The 20168-nt window shown below is 35.3% G+C and overlaps 1 protein-coding gene across 1 annotated transcript in view; it reads left to right on the top strand.

Annotated features, from left to right (window-relative positions):
* sorcs1 (sortilin-related VPS10 domain containing receptor 1) overlaps positions 1 to 20168 on the top strand; it is a 246243-nt gene that overhangs the window by 188490 nt on the left and 37585 nt on the right. The window contains exons 6-11 of the mRNA XM_067402693.1: positions 2449 to 2513; positions 3292 to 3410; positions 4876 to 4965; positions 10189 to 10368; positions 13453 to 13599; positions 17848 to 17950. Of these exons, the coding sequence (XP_067258794.1) occupies positions 2449 to 2513; positions 3292 to 3410; positions 4876 to 4965; positions 10189 to 10368; positions 13453 to 13599; positions 17848 to 17950 (704 nt within the window). The remainder of the gene's footprint in view (positions 1 to 2448; positions 2514 to 3291; positions 3411 to 4875; positions 4966 to 10188; positions 10369 to 13452; positions 13600 to 17847; positions 17951 to 20168) is intronic.

The following is a 20168-nucleotide window of genomic DNA, read 5'->3' as shown; positions in this document are numbered from 1 at the left end:
CCAGCATGACGCGATGCCATGTCTGTGCTTTTTTAGAGTAAAACAGTCAGGTTCTCTGACTGTTCTCATTCATTTTCTCCATAGGGGGATTGATTTTGAACGATAACTTATAAACCTTTAAAGATGGGCCTACTGTGAGCTGAGGCTGTTAAACAATGGTGTATGCTTTTGTTAAAGCTTCACTGTCAGAAAAAAAAAAAAAAAAAGGAATGCCGCTTTCACTGGGGCAGTACCCTAAGGTACAAAAGTGAAAAGGTACATCTTTGTACCTTACCCCTAAATTGTACATAATAGTACCTTAAAGGTACACATTAGTACTTTAAAAGTACATATTAGTACCTTTTCCCTTTTGTACTGCCCCAGAGACAGTGGCGTATCTGACAGTGTATCAACCTACATTATTTCAACTTATTTTTATAAATAATCATGTTTAACAGTGGAATCTATGCTGAAAACTACATTACCCATGATTATGCAGAGAAATCTCCACCAATTATAAAATTGCAACAAATGAATTGTACCAAAAGAACACTATAGCACCACTCCATTGAAGCACTGTGAATGACATACAGTCGGTTTTACTTTGGTCTCAAAATAAATGAAAATTCTGTCAATTATTACTCACACTCACATCGTTCCACACCCGTAAGACCTTCGTTCATCTTTGCAAATTAAGATATTTTAGTTGAAATCCGATGGCTCCGTGAGGCCTGCATAGAGAGCAATGACATTTCCTCTCTCAAGATCTATAAAGGTACTAAAAACATATTTAAATCAGTTCATGTGAGTACAGTGGTTCAATATTAATATTATAAAGTGACGAGAATATTTTTGGTGTGCCAATAAAACAAAATAAGGACTTATATAGTGGTGGCCGATTTCAAAACACTGCTTCAGGAAGCTTCGTAGCATAACGAATCAGTGTATCAAATCAGCGGTTCGGAGCGCCAAAGTCATGTGATTTCAGCAGTTTGGCGGTTTGACACGCGATCTGAATCATGATTCGATACGCTGATTCATAACGCTCTGAATCTTCCTGAAGCAGTGTTTTGAAATCGGCCATCACTATATAAGTCGTTATTTTGCGTTTTTTTGGCGCACCAAAAATATTCTCGTCGCTTTATAATATTACTATTGAACCACTGTACTCACATGAACTGATTTAAATATGTTTTTAGTACATTAATGGATCTTGAGAGAGGAAATGTTATTGCTCCCTATGGAGGCCTCACGGAGCCATCGGATTTCAACCAAAATATCTTAATTTGTGTTCCGAAAATGAACGAAGGTCTTACGGGTGTAAAACGGCACAAAGGTGAGTAATAAATTACAGAATTTTCATTTTTGGGTGAACTAACCCTTTAAATATTTGTGTGCATAATATGGATAATTTTTAATTGAATTATCTTTCGCAGTGCTTCATGGGATTGTAGTTCTTTCCCTCATTAAAGTTAAGTTCACAGTCTTGTACCTTTTATCTTTATCGTCCAATTTTCAGATTCTTTTTTGCTCTTGTGATTCACCTGGTTTTTTGGTTCATTGCTTATAGCTCTAAATCCCTATGGGAAAAATTAATGAAAAAAAAAAAAAAAAACCCTTCCGGAACCAAAGTCGCTGAAAAATGGCACTGTAGCACAGCTCTCTGGAACATTCCATTCTGATTGGCCAATTCCTGTATCTAGCGACCTGAAATTTACTTGTGCTTACATCATGTCACTGCTGACTATCTTTTCATACAAACACAATTGATGACATCTTGCATCTTAGTTATGGATTGCACTGAGAGTATAATCATCCATCCATCCTTCCATCCATCCATCCATCCATCCATCCATCATTTTTGGTGAACCTCCATTCTACATCCTAATGGATTGCGGAATAAATTCGAAAATGAGGGTTTTGAGCTGAAATTCTGTGCGCATATGCAAAGCCAAGGGATGCTATATTTGTGAAAGCGTCAATACTTCCAATAAGTGGCATGATAAAGTCTTGAGCTAGTCTGCTTCTACTTTTGTAGGTTCCTCACTGGAGCAGCTCTCTCTGATTTTTCAGTCTCGAATAAATATTTCATGCAACAATGATTTTTTTTCAACACTAAAAAGAGAGAGCTATGTGCACTGCCTGTGGGTGTTCTTGGGAAGCAAATGAGAAGGGCTTACTTTTAATGATGTCAGGATAGGCTCCTCGCTTCTGTCAGAGAGAACAGAAAGATGGAGATGGAAATGGGAGCTTAACAGGACAGGGTGTTCTGATGGTACCACCTTAAACCATATTGCTCCTTTGGGAGGCGAACATGGATCTTTTAGCTAAAAAAAAAAATAATAATAATAATCCAATGCCCTTATTTTGACCTATCCGTTGTTGTATGGAAACACAAAGGATTTTCTTTTTTCCAAAGCTCATTTTATAAAACAATGTTTGTTTGTTTTTTTCCTTTTGGCTCTTTAGGTCTAAACTGGGCCTTGATAAAGAGCCGGGCCTGATTCACCTTGAGACCAGCATCTCAGAAACCCGTAAGTCTGAATGGCGCCCCTGGACATGCTTTGATTACATTTCAGGAAGCTATAATTCAAACACGACCCAAAGCAACACTTAGAGGGTTCAAAATAGGCTACACATCAAAATGCAAAATGGACAGTTCTTCACCAGCAAATCCATCTGTCCATATCTGTCATCCATAATTAAAATTAATGAAGAAACTTGCTGCACAAATTGAGTTAGTCTTTTGTCTGTTGAACCTATATTCCTGTTGATTGACAGACAGAAAGATAAGTTACGTGTGTCAGCTCTACTGGATATAGTCCCTTAAAATACAGTCAGTCAAGTTGTGTGAGTTTTTTTTTTTTTTTTTTTTTTTAGACAGTTTGAAGTTAATATACAAGGGCAATTACATCACATACTACTACAGATCTTCCTCTAGCCTTTTGGTAAAGTAACATTTAACTGTGTTGACAGTAACCACACTATAAAGTTAACTATATTGAGAAACATTGAAAAAAAAAAAAATGTAGGGTTTATTTTTAAACAATTTTCACTCACAAATTGCTAGTAAATTTCACAAATAATTACAAACAAATGGCAAGTTGAAGTAAATGTGTTTTTTGAAGTATTTTGAAGACTGTAATAAAAAAAGTGTCATATTTGGGCCTTGTACAATTACCCCCAGCCTTTCTTACCCCTACTAATATTTCAGGTCAGAATAACATCCTCTCACAGTTTCCTATCTTTGGTTTATGTTATGATTGAAACCAAGTATACCTTCATCTCTTTCTGCCATTTTTCCTGTTGCAGAGGCTTTGTATGTCACATGTAAACTTCAGAACTGCACAGATGCCAACAAGGGCAAACCTTTTCCTGGATACATTGACCCCAACTCCCTGGTGGTCCAAGATGAGTATGTGTTTGTCCAGGTGAGTAATTTATAGAGGGGACTAGTTATTAAGAATTGCTAGTTATTAACTCTCAATTGAAAGAAGTCTGTTTTTTGAGATATGAACTCGCAATTGCGAGATATAAACTCAAAATTTTTTATCTCACAATTCTAAGAGAAAAAGTCATATTTGCAAGATATAATTGAGAGATTAGCTCACAATTGCGAGCTTATATCTTACAATTCTGTCTTTATTTCACGCAATTGCCAATTATAATGTCTGAATTTTGAGATACGCATAAACTCGCATTTGCAAGAAAACATGTCAGAATTGTGAGATAAAAAGTCACTTTTATTTTCTATTCCGTGGCGGAAACAAGCGTCCATATTAATGCACTTAGGTATGGCTGTAGCAATAAATACTTTTCTTATAATATTGCATTTATATTTATTTATAAGTATTTTAGCATTTCCAACAGTTCAATTACACTTGTATTTACTCAGTTATTCAACTATATTTACCTATATCCTTAAATATTAACTTCAGCATAAACGTGATATTTTCGAGGAGAGTTCTCTTTTATTTTAGTCAAGTACCTTCATTAAATGACCTTCAGGTATATGTTTGCACTTCTCCAAATTATTTAATGGGATGGATATTTTCTTTTAAGCTCTTGTTTTAGCATGGCGATTGATTGTGTGGGACACATCTGGACAAATGCAATGTTGATGCATAACTTTGTAGCTTTGAATATTTCAGGCCCTGTTTACACCTGTATTAAAGGGTTAGTTCACACAAAAATTTAATTTCTGTCAGTAATTACTCATCCTCCTGTTGTTCCAAACCTATAAGACCTTCATTCATCTTCAGAGCATAAATTAGGATATTTTTTATGAAATTCAAGAGCTCTCTTTACTATGTCAACTGAGACTTACAAAAGAAGAGATTGTTGAATAAAGTCGTTATTTTTGTTTTGTTTTTGCGCAGAAAAAGTATTCTCGTTGCTTCATAAAATTAAGGTTGAACCACTGTAGTCACGTTGACTATTTTAACGATGTCTTTAGTACCTTCCTGAGCCTTGACAGTGGTCTATGGAGGAGACAGAGAACTCTTGGATATCATAAAAAAAAAAAAAAATCTTAAATTGTGTTCCGAAGATGAATGAAGGACTTATGGGTATGGAACGACATGAGGGTGAGTAATTAATGACTAACCCAACGAACTAACCTTTTAAGCACTTATCTCAATAGCACTTAAGCTTAATACCACGTGTAAACATGGTCTGTGCCATATTGGGGAACATTGAAGCAAATAATCTAATCCTTCAAATTCAGTGTTATGCATTTGGCACAGTTTCAGCTGCGATCTAATTATGATTGAATCGTGGCAAACATATCGTCAATAGCCATCCCTAATATGTGACCAATATCTGGTGGCACTTTCAATGTTACTTCTTTCTAAAGTGTCTTTGTCCTGTCTGTTTGTGATCCCTCCATTACCCAAGGTGTCAACCGGTGGTCGGCCAATCTACTATGTGTCATCCAGGCGAGATGTGTTTACACCCATGAAGCTTCCCAAATACACCCTTCCAAAGGTAGGGTAGCTTATTCACACTTGCTCGACATGAAGTCAGAATCTGCCACACTGTGACAGAGTAAACAGACATTGCTATTTCAGACCCAGATCATCGTGTCCCTCGATGTTAGCCTTTGAAGCTTCAAACCTTTACAAAATCCGATTTTTTTCCTGGCATCTGGCAGGCTCTTACTTCTGAGCGAGTGAATTCAGGGACGCAGATGCTACCGCGGTCCCTCGTCTCTCAGGATGCTGTGTTATTATTCAAAGCTTAAAATCTGCTGCGCTCACATGACAATTAAACATGTTTTATTCAATCAAGCTCTCGGCGCTCCTTAAAGCACACACCCGGCAGCCCTTGCACGGTCTGGGGTAGATGAAATTCGCAAACTGCCAGCATGTGGTTTTGTTGAATTTTGCCCAACTGACAAGCTCAATTTAAGGCTAATAAGAATATTTTCCGTACACCGGAGCTGAGAGCAAAACAAGGCAGGTGAGAGTTGGGTCTGATACTGATTATTAATCGGATTCAGCTCAGTAGGGTGAAACCACCACTGCACTCCAGCTGTCCCCTGCCATCCCGGCAGCAACATTCATATTCAATCTCACTTGATTAGAGGCAAAAATCACATTAAAGGTTAAAGTCACCCTCCTTTGATGTATGTAAATATGAAATGTAAAGGTGTTTTGATGTTTTGAATAGTGAAAGGCACTTTGAAAGCCTACTTTTTCTTTCTGACAAAAAAGTGAATGAAGTTTATTGACTTCAATTTTAGCATTATATAGTATAGTTTTTATGTAGTATGTAGTATTTTTTTTTTCCTATTTGAATATATTTTAAAATGAAATTCATTCTGATGGCAAAACTGAATTTTCTTCAGCATCACATTGATCATATAATAATATGCTGATTTGCTACTCAAGAAGTAAAGAGACATGACTGACAAGACAATGGCGGATGATTTGGTGCGCAACAGATCCTGAGCATCAATGGCCCTGTCCCAAAGGTCACACTTCATATGCCCTTTCTGTCTTGTGTACTTACAATGGCTGCCGTGTGCACATGTCCATTAAGTCAATGAGATTGTAGGGTGCCCCATTTGTCATTTTAGGTTTCAAAAGGGTGCTTGTGAGCGCCCCATTTGCAGTCGATATGTGCCCTCGTTGCACAATGAAGCAAGCTCCGCAGCATACTTCTACCCGACAGTTAAAGCGGTGTTACGTCAAGAAAGTGTAGACTTGTCGGAAGGCCGCATTTGGGACAGGGCCAATGATAACAACTAATGCATGCAAGAGATCCACACACGCCACACTAATCAACAAATTTATGGAACGCCATATAGGTCATATTTTGTCATTAACCAAATGCCTGGTGTCCAGAAAATATCTGGTTTTACTGCATTTAGATGAAAAGACGCCACAAAATACAGTATTCTCTAGTATAGTGTTTCTCAACGGGGGCGTTCAGAGAACAACGGGGGGCGTTGGAAGCAAGATTTTTAAAGGGGGGGCGTTCTGGTGTTCTAGGGGGGCGTTCACGAGTTTACACCAAAGATCCAGGCAAGACAAGATTAAACTTGTAATTACTTGCAAAAGAATTGCCTACAACATTCTAAAATCTGCCAGTTTCACGCAACATGTAAGCTAGGCTATGTATCGGTTCTTTTGCAACGATTATTTTTCCAGTCATAGACCAGTGCTCAAGCGTTGACAAAAATTCAAGTGCACAAAAATGTGTTTCGCGCTGACAACTATCTAGCGCTGAACCACGCAGCGGAGGAATGGAAAGTTGACAAGCCATTAAAGTATTGACTTAAGAACCACTTATATTTTCAAATATGTTCAATAAATCATGTTCCCATTCACTCCGGTGACGAATTTGAAAATTAATTAAACTAAATTCTATTTATAAGGTAAAACTTTTACATTTTTAATGTCTAATGACAAAATGTTTTCTTTGTTCACAAAGTAATTTACTGGGCATTATTGTTAACTCGCAAGACTGTAAGGAGAAAATGACAATTTGATGGATAATTAATTTAAAATTCTGTAATCACATTTAGGTAATTTCACCGTCACATCTGAGCGCAAAACGCTGCTTGGATAATTTCAAGATAGGCTAGCTAGTTAAAAATAACTAATAATACAATAATAATTTAATCTAATTGTTCATATGTGTTTATTCTTGTTAGAAGATTTTTTTTTTTTTTTTTTTTTACTGATTATGGACACAAATTAATCATGACAAACCAAATAAATTATACCATTGATGATAATAAGCTAATACCAAGGTATTTAAGCCTATAATTATAACTTAGTTTTCATGAAAAATCATGATCGTATTTACTTATCTTTTTCGAAAGTAAGATTAATGTAAGCAGCTTCTTGCAATACTCTCCTAAATGCGTAATAACACATTAGGGCTGAAATGACCGTATGGTCGTTTTTACTGTCCAATGACAGCCCATACTCTGAGTGGCATGGGAGAGAGTCGGAAGTTGATTTGATGCCCCTACGAGTTTATAATAGCATATTTTAACTATATTTGCAAATAGATAACAAAAACTGTCAAATTGTTTTTAAATGCTGGCTTTATTAAACTATGTTTTAAAGATGTCAATAAACAGTCTCATATATCGATTTATTTTTAATATACTATATTTATTAATTTATTGTTCTATTTTATTTAGCATTTTTACATTTAACATGAATAATCAAACATTTAACATAAAACAAGTATTGCACAAATTTTAAATGTCTACTCATTTGTCCTTTTTAAAATAATTTATTAATTTACATTTTTATGTTTTAATTAAATTGACTTAAGCTATTCCTTATTCTTTCGGTTTATAAGGTGTCACAAGAAATCTTGCATTCCAATTCTTCCATTTATAATATAATAGCCATAATAATGTCAGAATTATCAAAGAAATTCAATAGGCAGACGCAGATTATCTTGAGTTTTGCGTTAGTTCAAATGCGCGTTAATGGAAACCATTTATTGGCATACTCATGGTGTGTAGTGACCATTTGTGCGTAAAACACCATGGCATTATGCATTAGGCCCAACAAAGACTGACAAAACAGCCCTCGACATAGAAATCAGATGTTTAAACTTGTAGTTATTTTGTGCGCAAGCGCGTTCATGTGGAGACTGCAGTGTATGGGCATACGCGTTTAACCAGTATTTCATCGGGTTGGAATTTTCATAAAAGCATAGTCTAAAATGAATATAACTGCCCAATAGTAGCCTATATACTGTCGAGTTTGATTCATTTTTGTGAGGTGCGGCGCTCCACAAACAAGTTCAAGGAAAGGAAACTGAGATGGCAAAAAACGCATCCTGTTTTCTTATTTTGCAAAAGCATAATGTTCTGTTTTTAGTGTGAGTGTATAAAAATAAACTTCGCAGTATCGAATAATGTCTTATTCATATCTGTAAATTACGGAGTATTTTTGTTTCTGCTGGTAAGGAAACAGTTGAAGTGATCGCGCCGGCGCCTCGCCTGCGCACTCAACATATTCATTGCAAACTTGACATCGCAGCCTGTTCATTATCAAAATAAAATACCGTCAGCCAAACATATAAAAAATTACACTGCTCATTTTACATACTCCGTAATATCTGTGCCGTTCAGTGTGACCACCGCTGAAACTGGTCCTGCCAAACACATTTTTGCTCATGTGAAGAGGATGATTGTTTTCGTTGATATTGAAACGGGAGTGAAGTACAAATCCTATTTGACATAATAAATAAAAGTTCAGCATCCAAATACATTGCTAATATGGAAACGAACGAGAGAGGCTGCTTGAGAACACCGGTTTTTACTTTCAGTTTCGCTTCAAATTAATTCGTTTGGGCTTATTTATAAGCTACTTATAAGTTTTTATTCTTGTTCTGTACATGTATATTATATTTTTTAGTACTCTTATGCTTGGCTTGACTTGGTTTGGTCGCGTCAATTAAAAAAAAAAAAAAAAAGTTGTTCTTTAAAAAAAGTTTGACAGCCACTGCTTTATATGTTGCTTATGTGTCGGAAAACACAAAACACGGCATGGACCACTTTTGGTGTTATATGAGAGGGGAATCCCCAAATGAGGTGCCGGATCAGATTTTGGAGGTTCCGGTTCCAGCATGTCCCGGCACAAATTAAGGGCTTCCTGCCACTGTTCAGTCAAATCAAATCTGTTATGTGGCTTTCAGTGACATGATTTTAATTATGAAAGCTGCAGTCCGTAACTTTTGGAGCTCTAGCGTAAATAAACTAAACTGCAGGCGTCTTGGTACTGCAGGTACTGTACTCCGCAGCAGTGTCGACTCAAACCAGTCAGTCCCAATATAAACACTTATTATAGGTGTGTCATAGTGATTGGGTTTGTCGGTATTTGGGGGGCGGTAAAGGACCTGGATAATGGATAGGGGGCGCTGGCCCAAAAAAGGTTGAGAACCACTGCTCTAGTACAAGCGGTGTAAATTACAGCGTTTGCACTACAGATCCGTCATTAATGTCTGCAATTTTGATCTATTTGGCTATCCATACACACAGAAATCCACAAATACACATGGGATCGCAAATTCAAAAGTGAAATTAAAAGCAAGCACACATTCAAAAGTGATTTCAATACCCCAAATATTGATAGCATAATACCGGTTTTGTCACAAGCTTATATACCGGTGTGAAAATTTCATCACAGTGACATCCCTAGTTCAGAATATTGTCTCAGACACATTTTAATGCTGTGATTAGTAATTAATTAGTAATTCTTTATAATTTGTCCTAGTTGAATGAGGTAATTAATGAGGTTGATCTTATTCAGTAAGTATTGAATACCTAATAAGGAACTGTCTTAGTACTACATTTGGTATTGCTTACTGATTAGTTAAGCTTGTTTCCATATTAGTTAATAGTAGTAGCTGAAGTGTTAATGGAGTAGGCCACTACTAAATTGTTTTGCATTTCTTCCTGCATAGGTATTAATGACAGACCGTTATTCTAAAGTGTTACCTATATTACTATACAGAACTGAAATCATGCAGCTACACTGGGCTGAATGTGATCCACAGCCTAGTACATCTATTAAAACTTACTATTATAAAACATTCCAGAACGTGTCAGATTTATTGACTTTTTTTTTTATTGATATGTATATAAATATTTGGATAACACCAGAGGCTAAAGATTATTTTGTCAAATAAATCACAGAGGTCTGTTTTATGAAACATCTTTTCCTTTATCCTCAGGATCTGCATGTGATCAGTACAGATGAGAACCGGGTCGTGGCAGCGGTTCAAGAGTGGAACCAGAATGACACTTACAACCTGTATGTGTCAGAGGCTGGAGGCATTTATTACACACTGGCTTTGGAGAACGTCATGAGCAGTATGGGTCCAGAGGGAAATGTCATGATAGATTTATATGAGGTACAGAGAGGTGTCATTTACTTTCCTCCCTACACACTGTACAGATGTATGCTGATCACTGTTTCATATTTAAATTTCTCTGGGTATTAAAAACATGAGCAAATTGGATACACTAATTAATGCTAATTGATTGTAGTGGTAATTGATTTAATAGCAACACTAATTAATTTAGGTTTCATAATTACTTGATTATCAATGGGTTATCTAAACAAGGAGCAGTTAGGAACCTTGAAATAAAGCAGTATGCTGTCTATGGATCTAAATATATCACAATAGGTGAAATATATTGATGTGTTCATTTCATAGCATATTTTGTGCCAAAATAAAATGCCGCATTGTTGTTTTATTATTATTATACAAAGTTCCAATGCAGCAATTCACAACATAACATTTTGACTAGATGTTGGTTTTAGCTCCAGAAATAAATACAAATAAGGAAATCATAATACTACAATACATAAAAAAAGTTATGTGTAATAAAGTGAAATGAAATGGGGGAAAAAAATATTGAACACATTAAGAAAAAGCAGTACACTAAGGCAAGGCAAGTTAAAAAAAAGCAACAGATTTCACAAAGTAGTTCTACTTCCTATCTGTGCAAATTAGAATCAGTAGAGTTAGTGCATGTTGTTAGGTTAGAAAAAGGCTTACCCACCTCTCGATGCAAGTATTGGACATCTCATGATGGGTAGAGGCAAAGAGCTCACCCAAGCCTTTCACAACAAGATTTCTGCCGTAAATAACAATGGTACATGTTTACAGAAGGAATTTCTAACTCCAAAATGTTCCTGTAAGCACTATTGGGGCCATTTTTCACAACTGAAAGGAACATCATTCCACCATCAACTGGCCATGCAAAGGAGCTCCTCGCAAGATTTCTGATCAGGGAGTCAGAAGGTTAGTCAGAAGTGTAGCTCAAGAACCAAGGACCACTCAGAAAGAGGTCCAGAAAGACTTGGAGGCAGCAGGTACAGTTGTCACAGAGAAAACATTAGGAAATGCACTCATCCTCTGCAGCCTCCATGCATGCTCACCACAGAAAGCTCCATCATTGAAGTAAAGGCATGTTGAAATTGGCATGATGTTTTCTTCACAACATTTGGAAAGGTCTGAACTACTGGGGAATTTAGTGTGGTCAGATGAGATAAAAATCGAACTTTTGGCAACAATACCACATGCCATGTTTGGAGGAGAAATGGCTTTGCATATGACCCTAAAAATACCACACCAACTGTGATATTTTTGAGGTGGAAGCATCATGGTATGGGGCTGTTTCTCTTCGTATTGGCAGAATCAATATTATTGAAAGGAAGATGAGTGGAGATATGTACTGGGAATTTTTGAGATGAATTTGTTGCTATCCACCAGGATGATGAAGATGAGATTTGGTGGACCTTCCACCAGGACAACAATCCAAAACACACTGCAAAGGAGAGTTTGAATTGCTTCCAGAAGAAGAAAATAAAGTTGTCCCAGTAAATCACCAGACCTAAACCCAACTGAGCATTTGTGGAAGGAACTGAAGATCAAAATTCACAAGAGAGACCCCAAAAATATTCAAGATTTAAAGTTTGGTCTTACAGAATGCGCCTTGAAGCTGTCATTACAAAAAAGATTTTTCCACCAACTATTAAATACAATTTCCGTTGTTCAATTCTTTTTTTCCTGAGTCATTTCCATTTATTACATATAGCTTTTTTATGGATTGGAAAATTATGATTTCTTTGTTTGTGTCTATTGTGTAGTAGTCTGTTCAAAATTTTATGTGAATTGCTGCATTGGAACCTTGTTTAATAAAAAATTTGAAAAAATAAAAACATTTTACATATATACACATACAAAAAACATACTTGGGTACACTTTACTTTACAGTTACATGTAGTTACTGTAGTAATAACTATACAACATATATTAATAACCCTACAACAAACCTAATCCTAACCATAACCCTATAGTAAGTAGTAGTTAATTAATATTATTCAGTACTTTAATGTATAATTAGACAAGGACACCTTAAAATAAAGTGTAACCCATACTTGAAATTGTATTTGGCTGTTGGCACTAAAACACATCCCATTTTACTCAATTTCAAACCACATATGGGTTTGAACAAATTATTTAAAGTTTTTGTTCTGTTCAGACTACAAACAACTAAGTGGATATAAAATATATATATATATATATATATAATATATATATTGCAGTCTTTTTGAAAAAAACCTGTTTCCAATTTCTGATCTACTGTTGGTTGACTTTTTTTTTTTTTTTTTTTTTTCCTGATCAATACCTTTGCAAATAACTGTATACTACATGAAATCTTGCAGTCTGAGAGCATGTAGGGCTTTGGAGTGTTCTTAGTTCACAAGTTTTTACAGTACTGCAATTGGGTCTGATAGTGCTGACAGCACACAAAAGGCACCACCAGAGTGAAGCCAGTGATTAGGGTTTGGGTATAGACCGTTCGTCTCTTTAAAGAATACGGCAGGTATCTATTCATGCACCTCTAGATGGAACGTCTCACGCAGCTGCACATTGCAACAGAGGCCAGCAGGTGTCAAGCTATCTCCTGATCAAATAATTAAACTGTTGATGATAGCAACCCCCATAAAATCACATTTGGCCCTCGGATAGGCTGAAGAGTCCGGTGACTTGATTGAGGTCGCCACCTCCATGTAACATATGCTAAAATCTCAGCCGCTGGCGAGATTGAAATATTCGTCAATTATTGAATAGTGAGTGCCCTGCGAGGCCCATCCTGGGCTGCCTCTCCTCCTCTCTAGTGCTTCCTGGCCCTGAAGAGATGTCACTTCTGTTCAGGACGGACATGGATTACTTTCTCATTCCCTTTCATACTCTCATTCCACTCCAACAGATATATTTTTCCAGGAACTGCTATATGTACGGCACTTTTTAGAAGTTCACTTGGCTGGGTTTAGTGCCCCTGGGACACTAAGTAATAAATGCATCACAGGCTTGTTTACCTATAGGAAAAAAAAATGTTGAAATTGTGTAACTTTACAAATATGATTATTAGTGGTGTATCTCTTCCTCATTATCTTACTTTGTTTATGTTTGCATCCCTAGGTGGCAGGGATAAAAGGCATGTTTCTGGCCAATAAGAAGCTAAATAATGAGGTGAAGACATATATAACCTATAACAAAGGCCGAGACTGGAGGCTCCTGCAGGCTCCCTCAGCTGATCTCAGAGGGAACCGAGTCCATTGCATACTGGTGAGTGGAAGTGTGGGAAAACAGAAAGTAAGAGATTTGTTCAAATTTGTCATTCACAGAGGAGCTTTATGAGGTCAATGCACTTTCCAATGCCCAATGAATCATTAAGCATGGCTGGGTTTTTCTTCAACTACAGGCACTTTGGATTGAGTTTTATTAAAACTAACAGATTTCAGTTTTTTTTTTTTTTTTTTTTTTTTTTTAATTAAATCTGCCTGGGATTTTTTTTTATTTTTTTTTATCACATCTTAATAATTTATTTTTTGCTTCTTTTCGAATGCTGCTTGTTTTATTGCCTCTTTGTTCCAAACCCAGACTTTCAATCGTAATATATGAAATCCATGATAAAATATGAATATGAACTATGATTATATGATAACTATGACAAAGAGTTAAATAATCATAACCCATTTCAATATTAATTGTGTGAAAATGAAATATAATGTTTCCATAATTTCCACCACATCCAACAATTTTTGCAAAAAAAAATTTTTTATCTTTTTTTTTTGTTTGTTTGTTTTAGTTTTTTTTACCAAGGAGACATCTGTGTCAATGAAGGAGCATACTTGAAATATGAGATGTGATGAGAAGGGGGGAAAAAGCAGACAAATAAAGATAAATAGCCTATCACTTGTGAACAGAATATTTTATTGTGTGTCATTTCCAATCAAGCTGTCATTTTATCAAATTATGTAAACGGTGTGAAAATGGTATTTGATTTGATACATAAAATGTTAGCTGTGAAATTAGTCTTTGCAAGAGCAAAGAGTCTGACCTTTCAGTCCAAAAAATGTTTTAATTTTGAAAAAAATTCTGTCATCATCATTTCCATCAACGAATGCTATAAAGCACCTTATATAATTAGAGATCAGTGTTATTATTAACCAGCTAGGGATGTGGTGATACACTTAGCTCATGAGACAAGACAATACATGATATTTGGTTCACATAAACAAGATGAAGAAATCTTCAATTATGAAAAATATGACTGTAAAAATATTTTTTATTCAACTAAAAGTCACAAATTGCAAAACAGTGCAGGTGCATTTTGAAATTTTTTAACTAATCTAGGGCTGTCTCTAACAATCATTTTGGTAATTGAGTAATCAGTCAATTATTTTGACGATTAATCAAGTAATCAGATAATATTTGTTTGAGGTATTAAAAAAAGAATTAAGGCGAATAATAGTCTGTCAAATTACTTAAAATACATATATGATATCAGTGAAGTAATAATAATTGGTTCAAAAAAGTATAAAAGCAAGTAATCATATGGTTCTATTGAACAACACTTAAAATTCATAATGTCATATACATAATATAAACATAATCAACTTGTGTACATTACGTATTATAACAAATGCCTACAGAGGGCACCAACAGCCTGGTGATTGTTGTTACACTTTACTGCATGATCAAATCCTTGTATAATGTTGGTCAAACAACATTTAATTAAAATGTCCACTTAATCTTTAATATTTGGCCACTAATTGTTGTAAAAAAAAAAAATTTAAAAAAATGTGAGCATCATAACATGCAAACTGAGAGCGAGGGTTTAAACTGAGTGTGTATGTTGCTGTGTCAACCATTCTTAGCAACATAAACATAGTTTGTCTCTATTGATTTTGTTCATTGAAGCTTACTGCATTATGTAGAAGAGTGTTGTGAGAGAGATATCGAGTGACCAAGTGTATTACCTACATTCAGATTTAGCATTTTCCTTCACATCAGTCCTGTTCATAATAAAAAATTCATTTGTTGTTTGAAGTCTGCTGCGATCTTGCCCTTTTAACATTTAATGGGTTTCCCCGTGCCCTGCTGACACTGACAGGGCTAGACAAAGTATTTGTCATTTGTGTCTTGTTCCGTGTTCACAACAAGTTTCAATATAAAAGTCTTTGCGACTGAGTACAGTCTGTGTCGCCATCTAATGGCGAAATAATGTAACTTCTGTTGCTGTCTGGGACTTTTTTTTTCCAGCGAAAGGAAGGCTTTTAATGATTTTACTTCATGAAAGATACATTGATACATATTTTTTGGCTTTAATATTTGTATTGTGTGGTAACTGTTGAATAAAACCAATAAGCCCTGTGAAGCCATGGTTTACATTGAATTTTTACATTGTTTCCCCCTTAGCTGTTATAAATTCACTGTAAACCACGGCTTCTTGAGGCTTATTGCTTTATTTTATAATCATGATGGACAACAATTCAGTTATTTAGAAACATATTTATATGTTGGCGTACATTAATAAATGATTTATGTTACAAATCTGGTTAAATGGCACACATTGTGTTCCCAGATGAACGTTATAAGCAACCCAAACTCATAGCATATGCAGAGATAGAGTTTGTAAACCGAGCTGCTGAGATGCACTCCACACATGTAAATGATAACAGTACAACACATCACTTTGAAACACAAAGCATGTGAGACTTTATTTGTGTTCCCTTTATATATGTTCCCAAATGCACGTTATGGGAAAACCAAATAAAGAGCACATGCAGAGACAGAGTTTGAACAGCATTTACATGTTGCTTCTGAGATGCTGGAAGAAACGTGTAATCTGCACGCATGTAAATAATTAAAACATCGCCCTTCATTCCTAAAGCAGCAGCGCATATATTAATTTAAATGAATCACAGCGTTTGTGATTTCACAATAGCACCATGCTATATTATGATTTTAAATAATTTTATAAAACGTTAAGTTCCTGTCCTTGATTCTGATTGGTCAATAGCTGTGTTTTATTCACGATAAATGACCGCTTCATCCAACGGTTCTGTGTATCACTACACAACACCCTTAGCAACCACTCTTTGCAACATAAACTGTATATTTTCTCAATTGATATTGTTCACTGAAGCTTACTGTATTCTGTAGAAGAGTATTGTGAGAAAGATAATGAGTGAGCGAGTTTATTATCTGCATTCAGATTTAGCATTTTCCTTCAGGTCAATCCTATGTTCATAATAAAACATCTGTTTAAATGTCTGATGTATTATCTTGCCCTTTTAACATTTAAGGGGTTTACCCATGACTGACAGGGATAGCCAAAGCATTTGTCAGTTGCGTCTTGTTCTGTGTTCACAACAATTCAATCTTTTCAATGTAAAAGTCTTTGCTAGTGACTGACACACTATAAAGACAGTCTTTGCCGCCATCTATTGGTGTAATAATGCAACTTCTGTTGCTGTTCACTGTCAGGGACTATTTTTTTCCGGCGGAAGGAAGGCTTTTAGTTAAAGTTTACTTCATGAAAGTTGCATTGATACATATTGTTTGGCTTTAATATTTGTATTGTGTGGTAACCATCTTATAAAAGCAATAAGATACTCGAGGCTAGTGCTGTATCGTGAATAAGTCACGGCTGAAGGAGTTGCAGGCTAACAACACCCTTCAGCTGTGACTTATTTACAATACAGCACAGCCTTTCATACCTTATTGCTTACTTAATATATAGTTCACCCCTATAAGACGGTCTAATGATGCACATGGATTCTCTTCCGTGGAATGCACCATTTCTGGCATTTTGCCAGTTAATCGACACGGGTAAATTGCAATCGAGGGTTCTTTTTTTTTTATTTTTTTTTTTATACAGAGCCAAAAGTGTAGTTGAAGAAACACTCAGCTAGATATGGTAATGATTGATCAAATTTTGATCACAATAGCTTCATCATATTAGAATAATAATAATAAAAAGTTAATAATATGCAAACAGAATGTGTATTCCTGTGGACATGGGCGTTTGGAATAGGTCTATGTAATCAGTGCTGCTTGTCATTTCAAATGACAAGACATATATTTCATTCCGTGGAGATGTTATCCATTCCCGGTGAATGGCCTCCGCAACCCCCCCGAAATGCAAACAAAAATAATTACCCTTTGATAAACTCAACTAATTAATGGTCCCCACTGGTGGCCTTGCCTTCACCATCCATTACAGAGCTATTTGTTAGAAAATGTCAAAGTTTTAATAAACCCCTAAACAACCCTTGCAACATGTGCTTACCATTGGCATTTCCAGACTTATAATGAGAATTGTGTCACTAAAGGTTATTCCAATCAAAATTAATGTTGGGAGGGGAAAAAAGTTGCAAGCCTTTTGCTGTTATGGGATTTTTTAAATGGGATTTTATTCAAGCCTAAACACAATGACAGTTTAGTGGAGGCCACACACGGGTTTTTTTATTGATTAAGAGACCCTGCTTGATCTGGATGATTTTTGTGTGTGTGTGTTGCTTCTAGCCGTACTGTTCGCTTCATCTTCACCTGCACGTGTCAGCAAACCCGTACACATCTGGAAATATAGCCAGCAGAGAGTCGGCTCCTGGAATCATAGTGGCCTCAGGTGAGTTTGGGTGAAAGGACTGATCCTGAATTTAGAGAGAAATTTTTCTTTGAAACAAAATATTTTTCACTAAAATCATTATTGTTACTATGACAAAAACATAATAGATGGGATAACACAGAGTGATCTCATTTCATACACAAAGTGTACATGTGCACTACCTTTCAAAAGTACAACAATTTTTATTGTTTTTGAAAGAAGTATGTTATGCTCACCAAGGTTGCATTTATTTAATTGCAATTGTGAGTTACTTAGAATTGCGGGACATAAATGCAATTCTGAGAAAAAAAGTCATCTCACGATCTCGCAATTGTGAGTTTATATCACAATTCTAAGAAAAAAGTCAGAATTGTAGAAGTCGCAGTTATGAGAATGAAGTTAGAATTGTAAGATAAAAAAGTCGCAATTCTGAGAAAACGTCAAAATTGTGAGTTTATATATTGAAATTCTGACTTTATTTCTCAAAATTGTAACATTTCTCAGAATTGCAAATTTAAATCTTCAGACTTTATAACTCAATTGCGAGTTTATATCTCAATTCTGAGGGGGAAAAAGTCAAAATTGCAACTACATATCAATATTCTGACTTAATTTCTCCAAATTACAACTTTTTTCTCAGAATTGCGACTTTATATCTCACAATTTGAATTTTATAACTCACAATTGTATGTATCTCAATTCTGAGAAAAAAGTAAAAAGTGTGAATTTATAGCTCAAAATTCTGAATTTATTTCTCAAAATTGCAACTATATCTCGTAATTCAGACTATAACTCAAAATTTGAAAAAAATGCTACTTTATATGTCTAAATTCTGACTTTATTTCTCAAAATTGCAGCATTTTTTCTCAGAATTGCAACTTTAATTCTGAGAAAAAAGTCAAAATTGCAACTATATATCTCAATATTCTGACCTTATTTCTCAGAATTTCAACTTTATTTCTCATAATTGTTAGTTTATATGTCACAATGCGGACTTTATTACTCACAATTGCAAGTTTATATCTCACAATTCTGAGAAAAAAAAAAATCAGAATTGAGAGATAAAAAAAAGTCGCTATTACCTTTTTTATTTTTTATTCTGCTGCAGAATCAAGCTTCCACACTTTAATGCAAGTACAATTTTGTCAAATTTAATACTCAAGAAAGAGTCCCATAGCAGAAATCTCCCCATATCTGAGTATGCATACTTTCAATATATCTTTACACATCTTTCTCTCATGTTGTTCCATTTCTTTCTATTTTGTTTTTGAAAAAAGTGTTAGTTTATACCACTGTTCTAGTCTATGTAGTAATAATAACTGTAGTAATTATGTAACAGCTTTGGTTACCATGGAAAGTTTTTGTGTGAAATGTATCATTCCATTTTTGGATCCTGCTTTTATCTTTAAAAGAAGCATTCAAAGTTGAAAAGACTTTGAAATGCTGAAAGGGAGGGGGCGGGGGATTATTAAAACTAAATTCTCAAGGATTACTTGTATTTTTGTTTTGGTTATAGACAGGTAGAAAAAAAATCAGTCTATTTGGCAGATGCTGGAAAACAAAATACTTTTTATAGTGTGTAGTTCTTGTATTCTTCCTTAAATCAGTGTGGTTTTTGTACCAGAACTCCAAAGCGAAGGATATTTAAATTCCTTTCATCTTGAGCGCTTATGACACTGTTATTGTTGAAGACGTTCATTTTGCGCTTCTGCTTGCACAGGCATCTGTATATGGACTATAAATAAGATTAGTGTCGTGCTAGCATAAACAAATGGAAATGCTAAGTGCTACTCTCGAGATTAGCAGCAGAGAGTCTTTAGAGTGTTCTTATTATTCTCTCTCCATCATCTTCTGTTTTCACAACTGACTAACTCTTCCACCACTTCAAACTTCAAATGTTTATTTTATAAGATTGAAAGCGCTTGTCACTTTTTCATTTTACTCCTTCAGGCTTGTGTCTTCCGCGACGTTCGCCGACTATATTGCCTCCGGATAACGCAGATGAAATATAAATGTCTTGGCACTGTAACTATCTGGATAAGTAATCCTTGGAGGAGGCTGACTATTAGATATTAGGCTCTAAATTGACATTTAGTTGATTGATTTGATCGTATAAGTGTTGTGGGGGATGGCACAGACTTTCCTGAGTTTCTTAGCTTATTAGATATAGAGGTTTTCCAGAACTCCTGGTTCGCTCACAAAGCACCAGATGGCCAGACACTTTGATTTTATTAAAAAT

The sequence above is a fragment of the Chanodichthys erythropterus genome, chromosome 12 (assembly GCF_024489055.1).
Source record: "Chanodichthys erythropterus isolate Z2021 chromosome 12, ASM2448905v1, whole genome shotgun sequence".
Classification (NCBI taxonomy): Eukaryota; Metazoa; Chordata; class Actinopteri; order Cypriniformes; family Xenocyprididae; genus Chanodichthys; species Chanodichthys erythropterus.
The sequence above is the reverse complement of the archived record's forward strand: the minus strand, read 5'-3'. Positions and strand labels throughout refer to the sequence as shown.